General features: G+C 33.5%; 1 protein-coding gene across 1 annotated transcript; it reads right to left on the bottom strand.

Moving 5' to 3' along the window:
• Positions 1-6,287: 6,287 nt before the first annotated feature.
• LOC110030080 (late embryogenesis abundant protein Lea5-like) lies at positions 6,288-7,093 on the bottom strand. The gene has a single exon (XM_020732639.1). It carries the CDS (start codon positions 6,922-6,924, stop codon positions 6,634-6,636), a length of 291 nt encoding a protein of 96 aa, XP_020588298.1. The 5' UTR covers positions 6,925-7,093; the 3' UTR covers positions 6,288-6,633.
• Positions 7,094-9,784: the final 2,691 nt, after the last annotated feature.

Here is a 9,784-nt window from a genome sequence, read left to right on the forward strand (position 1 = left end):
AAATAGAGATTTTCTTGTAAACGTCGAGGCGCTCGACGGTGTAATTCCTCAAAAAAATAAATCCTTTGCAGCTCCGTGGACGTAGGCAAATTTGCAGAACCACGTAAATCTTTGTGTCGCTTTGGTGTTTTTTTTGCGTGCAATTTTTCTCGTTCCATTTTTTGTTTTATTGCTGTCGTTTTTCACAACAACTGGTATCAGAGATTGGGTTTGAATCTAAGGAAGAACAATGGGCAAAGACAAAGTGATGACATCGAGGATCGAGAAGTTCAATGACACAGATTTTGCTTACTGGAGGATGCAGATGGAGGACTACCTCTATGGGAAGAAACATCATCTTCCGTTACTGAGAAAGCGACCATAAAAGATGGACTAGGCGGAATGGAATCTGTTTGATCGACAGGTTATGGGGGTTATACGATTAACCCTGTCGAGATCGGTTGCCCACAACGTCATCAAGAAGAGGACTACTGCAAATATCATGGAGACTTTATCAGGTATGTATGAAAAGCCATCGGCGAATAACAAAGTGCATCTGATGAAAAATTTATTCAACTTGAAGATGACAGAAGATGAGTCTGTTGTTCAACACCTAAATGATTTCAATACTATCACAAATCAATTGACATCTATTGAAATTGATTTTGATGATGAGATAAGTGCGCTGATATTGTTAGTTTCATTGTCAAATAGCTGAGAAGTTATGAAAATGACAGTTAGCAGTTCTGCAGGTAAATCTAAGTTGAAGTATGATGATATTCGTGATTTAATTTTGGCTGAGGAGATGCGCATAAAGGATTCTGGCGATGCCTCGTGTTTAAGTTCGACACTGATTGTTGATTCCAGAGGGAGATCACAAGACAAAAACTCAAACCATGGAAGATCAAAATCAAAGTCAGGTCAGTAGACAACCTGCTGGAATTGTGGCAAGGCTGGTCACATAAAAATGAACTGCAGGAATCCTAAGAAGAAGGAGAATGATGACACTAATGTTGTAATTGAAGAAATACATGATGCATTATTGCTGGTAGTTCACAGTTCTATTGATAACTGGATACTGGATTCAGGGGCTTCCTTCCATACATCTTCCTGTCGGGAGTTAATGCAAAATTATATTGCACGTAATTTTGGAAAGGTACATCTGACTGATGAAAAAGCTCTGAACGTGGTGGGGATGAGAGACGTTGATATTGTACTCCCTAATAAGAGCAAATGGACATTGCAAAAGGTCAGACACGTTCCTAAGTTGAAAAAAAACCTCATCTCTATTGGGCAGCTCCATGAGGGTGGTCATTCAGTGATGTTCTCAGATAGCACCTGAAAGGTTACCAAAGAAGCATTAGTAATGGCTCAGGGTAAAAAAACTGACACATTATATATGACTACAGATTTACTCGTGCATGGACACATGAGTCAGATGTGCATTATGGGAAACCAAAAGAAAGTTAATTTCCTGAAAAGTCGTAGAGCACTAAAGGCAGGAAAATCAGACTTTTTACATACAAATGGTGGAGAAACACAGAGTTATGAATAAATCTTGCAAAATAAGAATTCGAGCAAGTGGGAGCTGACCGAGAAGAAGGAGATGGATTCCCTGTCAGGGAATCTGACTTGGGAGCTGACAGAACTTCCACCAAGGAAGAAGACATTGCATAATAAGCGGGTGTACAGGGTGAAGATTGTGTTTAGTGGCAGTAAAAGGTACAAAGCTGGACTTGTTGTAAAGGGCTTTCAGCAGGGGCAAAATATTGTTCATGCAGTGGGAGTTATAAGCAGAAACAAGAGTAACCCAGGAAAGAGCTTGATGGTATGAGGCTAAATTGACGGTGATATGTCAACTGAGGGTGTTACTCTTGAGAAACTGAAGTTGTGCTCGACTTCAGTTGGTCTTCTGGTATGAAGAATAGGGCTTCGAGTTGCAGAGGTGGAGGATATCCTTTTTAAGGAAAAGGTCGGTACAGCTAGTAGATGATGCGACTAATAGGTGATGCATTCAGTGTCCCAGTCTCCAAGTGGGAGAATTGTTGGGTAATGTGGAGACCCAATCCATCGAATTTAATTAGCTTCTTAATTAAGTATCCCACCTACCGCTCACCTACCACATCCCACCTACCGCTCACCCACCTACCGCTCTCATGGTTTCTATAAATAGTCTCTTTTGGTTTAAAGGAAATGCAAGCCAAGCAAGACCAAACCAAGTCATCTTGAGAGCTAAGAGAAGGAGAGGAAGAGAGAGAGAGAGGAAGAGAGAGAATAAAATAGAGACTTTATTATAAACGTCGAGACGCTCGATGGTGTAATTCTTCGAAAAAATAAATTCTCTGCAGCTCCGTGGACGTAGGCAAATTTGCTGAACTATGTAAATTTGTGTGTCGCTTTGGTGATTTTTCTGCATGCAATTTTTCTCGTTCCATTTTTTGCTTTATTGTCGACGTTTTTCACAACACTTCTCACTAGCAAGAAGAGGCAGATGTCAAATGTCACTTCAATCTTCCAAGGACAAAGAGTATAGTTGGCGCCTCTGATGCAAGAAGTTGCCCGACCTCTATAGAAAGGGAACCGATGATTTGCACTGTTTCGTCAACAACATCAAATCAAGCGTCATTAAAATGGACGAGAAAACCAACAAGAAAGAATAAATTGATGATTTGCTCGGTTTTTTATTTTTGTGGTAATTTGGATCATTTAATCAACATTGCAAACTCAATTTTCATAGTTTAATGGCTTAGTAGAGCCTCTATATTACATTTTGAATAATTTTAATAGTTTAGGATAAGTATTTTTAATATTTTTTTGCTTTAATTTATGCTTTTTTAAGGAAGGGTGAATTATGATTTAGGATAATTCACTGTTCACAATCATGTGTAGAAGTCTATATCACGTTTAGGGGTGTTTGTACCTTAGAAATTTTTTGTGATTGTAATTTTGCATCACAAACTTTTTTAAAGTTTAAATGGATTTTTAGATGAAATTGAATTTTACTACAAAAAAATATGATTGAACTAAGTTATCTTTTAAAAATCATCTCATCAAATGTGAATCAAATTACAATAATAAATTGAAATCTTCAAGATTTAATGAAGACTATTCAAACATTGATTTTAATACCTATAGTTGAATTGAACATTTCTATGAGATGAACAAAAAAAAGTTATCTAATCCATTTTTAATAAGTCTAAATCAAGCATTTTAAATAAGAATTTTATTATATTAATAAAATATTAAATAATTCATTATTATAATCAAAATGAGCATTTTTATTTAGACAAATCAAATAGTCTTAGGATTGCTCAATTTTGAGATTGTTAAAGTGCTTAAATGCTAAAAGAATTATTTATGATTAAATGAATTAACAATTGTCCTCCAATGAAATATTTTTAAGGCTCTTGAGATTCAATATAACAATGGATCCATGAACATTGGTTAATATTTTTTTGCTAACGTTTTTCTCAGTAAGGCCTTTAATAGTGTTAATAAGCTATCCAATTTATCTAGACTTTCCTAAAAACATTTTGCTCTAGTATTTATTAAATAGATTTTTGTTTGTAACATAGATGTTCCTAATTTCTTTATTGTGTTTAAACAAAAAAATAAGGGACTTTGCAATTCATATATTTGATTGAAGCAATATTTCTCATTATATCCACTCATCTTTACTATTATAATGGAAAATTTCTACAATCTTCTGGAAGAAAAATATTGTTTTTTTCTCTAGAAACTACATTCATACTCTAAATAATTACACTTCAATTTCTCCTATCCTATTTGCATATCATTTTTAGCCATTCATAAGGTTGATTCTCTTATTGCATCTTCCCTTGAAAAGAATTTATACAACTTGGCACAAACAAATCAACTAAAAACTAAAGTGTGCTTCTTTAAATACTTAAGAATTTAGTGAAATACTTAGTAATAAATTTAATAATTTCCTTATTATTATCTAGGATGGCCTCTAAAAAACTAGATAGGTTTTAGCGATGATTATCGTTCATATTAAAGAATAATTCAAGGTGGAGGGCCTGATGGAAACATAAATTAATAACTATTTTTAGTAAATTAGTTCCTCTATTAGTAGCAATCTATCTGATCAATATTTGCTACTTTTAAATAAACTCAAATGAATAACCTGACAACTCCTTTTCAACGGTGATAAGTAAAAAAAAATAGTCATTTCAAATCCTAGAAAATGTGGATTTGCAATTTTATCCTCTATTTTCAATTTAACTGAATCTGCAAAATGAAAATGGCTTAAATGTCCCTCTTCTAACCAACTTTCTAGCTAGTTGGTTCCATGGTAAATATGTTCCTTTTTGATAAATTATTTCTACTAGATTTTCTCTTTAATGGAGGGAATTAAGAGTTTTGTTTGTATATATAAAAAAAAAAAGATTAAATATTTTATTGAAGATGACACATCAATCTATATTTTTGTTGTTAACACTTCACTTGCTAGTAAATCTCAACTTAAGATTTTGAGAATAACTTACTTTTACTCAATGCTCCACCTAATGCGAAGCATAATACTATCAGCATGACATGAATGGTCATTGGAACATATCTGCCCCCATTACTAGCTTTCAATGTGAATTATTATTCATAATTTTAAAATCATTCATGGGGTGGATAATGTTTGCCATAATGGGAATGTTGTTTTCTTTGGTTATCTCATCAAAATGATGCTTTTAAGCTCTATCCATTCGTAGATTAGCTTGTTTCTATTCAGAGATAGATAACTTTGGAGCTTTAAGTATGGATATTAATCAGGTTTACAAGCTTTTTGAAGAGTTATGTCCATCTCGTAAAATGTTTCTATTTCAACAAAATCCTGAACATGTGCTCTCCTAGCATGGGCCTCTGACATTAACATTAAAATATCTTTTAGTATTTTAATGATTGATTATATTTATCTTTAAGCTGTTTTATGTGGTGTGAATCAAACGAAAAGTATTTAATAAATATATTTCATCTTTACCTAGCATGATTTTGAGAATCAGAACTCAGTTTATAGCAAAGTTGCAAGGGTAGAAATTTAAAAATCATATACTCATAGAGGCTAAACCCCTGTTCCTTTAAAAGGAAAAAGGGACATGGTTGCAATTTATTTTTGTTTTGGACTGACGGCATTTTAGCATTGTTGTATTATTTTTTTATTTCTTTCCTAATGGTGCCACTGAATTGGTATACTTTTTGCTGTGATATTAGGTTGTCTTAATATTGCGATCGATGATTTCTGCCTAAAATCTAATCATTCTCAGTGATTCTGCAGCGAGCGGGAGTTGGACAATGATTACTTCCTTGATGCCTTCTTTGTTAGTTCAACCCTTAACAATTAGCACAATATACTGCTCAGTTGTGATCTTTAGAAGTTGTGAGTATTAATTCAGCTGGATGGAACTTGGATCAAATCTCTCTTATTGCCCGAGCCTATTCCCGGTCATTTGTTGTTATTCGTAAAGTATTTGTTTTTGGAGCAAATTAATCTGTGATTTTATTTTTCTTAAATCTCTTCTGACTTTATAATTGTTTAATATTTATGAATAGAATAAGGATATTGCCTTTGATATTAAACACATATACGAAAAGAAAAATATAGATGAAACGTAATAGAGAGACAGAGAGAGAGAGAATGAGGTTATTTTTGTCACCAATATTTAAGAAAATGCCCATTTTATAATTTAAACGTCAACAAAATAGCTTCCTGACAACATTTTAACGCAGTTATTGCCTTATTGGACAGCACATTAACCATGCGGTTGAGCTGTAAGGTTTGTCCATAAACTTTTTCTTAATTTCAAAGAAATTTGCCGCCGCCCCCAAACAAGTCCCAAGAAAAAAATCAAAAAAAAAAAAAAAAAAAAAAAAACCAAAGCCCGTTTTTATTATTCTATTACGGTTCATGAGAAAAATTTTGATTTCCATAGTCCATTATGAATTCGATGGGATTATTTTTATTTTTATTTTTTAAAAAAATTGAAAGTGGATCACACCGAACCCGAGATGAAGGGTAAAGATCGGACATCACATATATCTCTGCAGGTGGTGTCCGCACGGAATAATTTTTCCTTCATGAGGATGTGAAACACAATTATTGGTGATATTTACTTTTTCTTTTTTTTACTTTTTTTGGACGTTCATATAAAAAATACAACAAGATCTTACACAAGGACTGATTCGATTGTTCCAAGTATTTTTTTTAAGACGATGCAGAAAAGTTTCACAAATCCTAGAAAAAAAATAAAAACAGCATTTTTTTAGTATTTTTTCTTTTTAGGCGAATAAATAGGATCTTAAGGGAAACTAAGAATTATTTCCATTACACTTTTTTCTCACATGGGATATTGTGCATATTTGGACTTCCATATTGAGAACATCCATATAACATAAAGTCTAAATTAAATAAAAGTAAAGCGATACACTCTAATTTTTTGCCCAGTCCGTTTGAATCCAGATTCTAACTGGATCTGTACTTACCTAAATCAATCAGAGCACTTGATGGAGCCAAGACATTTTGTTTCACGCTATGACATAATATAAAAGATAAGAAATAAAAAAAGAAACGAAAACAAAAACCGGCATGACATGTAGCAAGTAACAGATCCCCCTAAATCCACCGCCGTGATCCAACTCTCGAATCTATTCCTTGCTCTTAAGAAACATCTGGCGCAGCTCAGCTGGATCTATCTCCCTGAGGCGGTTCGCTGGCCTGTAATAGCCCGTCACGGGATCGGGAACCCAAGCAGCATCCGAGCTCGCCGCTACTGATTTCTTAATTCCACTCATCAATACTGCCTTCTCCTCCATCAAACCCCTTCCGGATGACGCAGCCGCCCCCGCCGCCGACGATGAAAATTGCCTGCTGCTCAAAACAAGTCCATCGGAGAGAGCGGCAAAGAGGATCTTCCCGTTAGAGATAGCACGAGCCATCGGATCAAGAAAGATCAACAAGAGTTAGCTTCGGTCGGTAGCAACAAATATACAGAATGAGAAGAAAAGGAGGAGAGATTCGTCTCCTCTTCTCCTCTTCTTCTCCCAGTAGCAAAATAATATTAATTAATGCCTCACCTGAGCTTTCTGTGTGACCAAAGGCAGAGGGGTGGAGCTCCATTAAATAGACCAATATGGAAGAAGGAGAGTAGAAGGTGAACAGAAAATATCGTCGACGCGTCCAAACCTAACAAATTTCCTTGAAACAATGCTGTTACCGCTTGGCAAGCGGCAAGCGGTTTATTGACTAGTAAACCAATGAGTGTTGCCGTCCTGAGTGCGTAGTGGGCCCAGGTCTGTCAACGCACAGAGAAAATATCGGGCAGGCTGGACGGTTCGTAAAATCTCAGAGAAAATTTCTCATTCGAACTGGGCACCGAATTCTGCATCGACTTCAATAATATATTGTCATATATGTTAAATCAAACTCACTTAAAAAATTAAAGGGAAATAGCGGACATTATTGAAATAGAATTATGGATATTATTGAGAGAGTTATTGAAAAGTTTTTGATATTAAATTCAATAACGTCGTAATAACTCCTCAATAACGCTCTAATAACTCTTCAATAACCTCTGTGGTTCACTCCAATAACCCCTTGCAATAATCCCTGCAATAACCCTCAATAAACTTTGTGATTCTACTTTAATAACCCCTGCAATAACCCTCAATAATTTATTTGGTTTCACTTCAATACCCCCTACAATAATCTCTACGGTTCCATTTCAATAACTCTTTATATTAATCTCTGCAATAATCTCTTAATAATCTTTCAATAATCTATGTAATTTTACTTCAATAATCCTCCAATAATCTTTGTGATATAACAATTGTGATGGTATATTATTAAGGTCCCGAAGTAGAGCTACCTTTGGACTACCTATGAAAAATTTTCCCAAAATTTAGAAGACTCGGCTGCCCTTCACGAAGTCTGAACATTGCGTGTTGGTGCGCGCTCACGGGCAACCGTAGCGAAGGGTGACGCATGGGCATCTTCGGTTCACTGGCCAAACAGAGGCGATGTGGAGGATTTTCGCTCGCTAATTTCCTAGTCTGGACTAGCTGGCGCAGGATGAGGTTATTATGATTTTAATTTGGCCTTCGTTTATTGTAGGTGTTTTTCATGTTTTGAATATTGTTAATTCACTTACTGTTTGTTTGGTTAGCATATGGAACATGGCAATAGTAGATTTTGCGTTAATTAAGAAGATGTCTAAGAAATATTTAAATACATTTCACTTAATTTCTATGTCTTTACATTTCTAATGTGTAAACTTCTCTCTCTCTCTCTCTCTCTCTCTCTCTTATATATATATATATATATATATATCAAATAACTAAACTTCAATATACATATCTAATAACCTAACTTTGCTATTTTAGGGTCCATGTAACGAAGACAAGATGGCTTGCTTACTAATTTTCTTAATGATGTTCAAAAAATGGAACCATTCCTTAGTGGGTGCTATTGGTTGAAGATAATTTTATGATAAAATAATTTCCGAGAATATAAAAATGATCATAATTGGAGGACCATTGGTTTTCATTGGCCGTCTTCTTATTATCTGGCATTGATAACATGATTTTGGCTCTAATAAGGAGGATTTAAAACACATAAATGGATAATTACATAAGTGGAAAATCCTTATAACTTCGCATGCTATTTTTATCATTTTTGAAAAAAAAAATTACGATTGAAAAGTGTGTAAATGCTAATAATTTTGACGTATCAAATATCACAACATATTATAGAAAAGATTGAATACATAAGACACGAGTAATAATATAATTTGTGAGGGAAATAAATCAACACAATTAGACAAGCAAAATTTGTAAAATTAGACAAGCAAAATATGAAATCTCTAGAATAATATTTCAAGTATTTTTTTATTCTATAAAAAATTATCATATATAACACACGTGTCAAAATATATAAATATTTCACAAAATAAAATTTCACGCAAAAAATACATATTATTTGGTCGATAAGTCCAGCATGGTCTAATCTAAACGATGAAATTTATAAATCTCAGTAGATCAAAATTTGTACGAAATTTTGGCAATTAAAATACCAAAATGTTACGAAAAAAATGATATTGAAATCTGAAGTAGTTTAATGATAGACTACATGACAATTTTCCCAATTGGCCTGACGGACAAAATTAGCGAATAGAGAAATGAATTTTCTCTCTCTATGTTCCCTCCCCTTCTTCCTCTAGAAGTCACGGTTTGGAAAATCAAAAAATAAAACGATTGAGAAATCATTCCTGTAATGCTTTAAGATTTTTTTAAAACAAGATTTTTTTATTTGTTAAAGGACAAAATGATAATTATTGAAATTATATATATATAACTTTAAATTGAACACTTTATATATTGAAATATAAGACTCCAAAAATTATAGAATAATAGTTAATAAGTAATAAAAGCATATCTAGAATTCACTGTGATAAGTCGTTTGTAAAACAGACACTAGATGGTTCCCAAAAACCCACTTGTATAAGAATGTGCCAAATCCTTAAGGAAGACAAGTCAAACAAAAAACATTTTATTTTCTATCAATGAAGCTCATAAAAATAGGAAAAAATATGCTTAAAATAGAATCAAGTGTGCTTTACAACTTTGTGAAGAAATTTATAAATAAGCATGAAACAAAACTACTAAAATCGATGAATAAAATCTCCATTTAATGGTGTTAATAAGCTTTGCATTGAATATAGACTTTCCCAAAAAGGTTTTGTTTTAGTATTTATTAAATAAATTTATGTTTGTAACATAGATGTTCCTAATTTCTTTATTG

The sequence above is a fragment of the Phalaenopsis equestris genome, unplaced genomic scaffold (genome assembly GCF_001263595.1).
Source record: "Phalaenopsis equestris unplaced genomic scaffold, ASM126359v1 Scaffold000002, whole genome shotgun sequence".
NCBI lineage: Eukaryota > Viridiplantae > Streptophyta > Magnoliopsida > Asparagales > Orchidaceae > Phalaenopsis > Phalaenopsis equestris.

Bases quoted from the DNA above. Each gene is read 5' to 3' on its own strand.
- LOC110030080 (XM_020732639.1), bottom strand. From the start codon at position 6,924: ATGGCTCGTGCTATCTCTAACGGGAAGATCCTCTTTGCCGCTCTCTCC.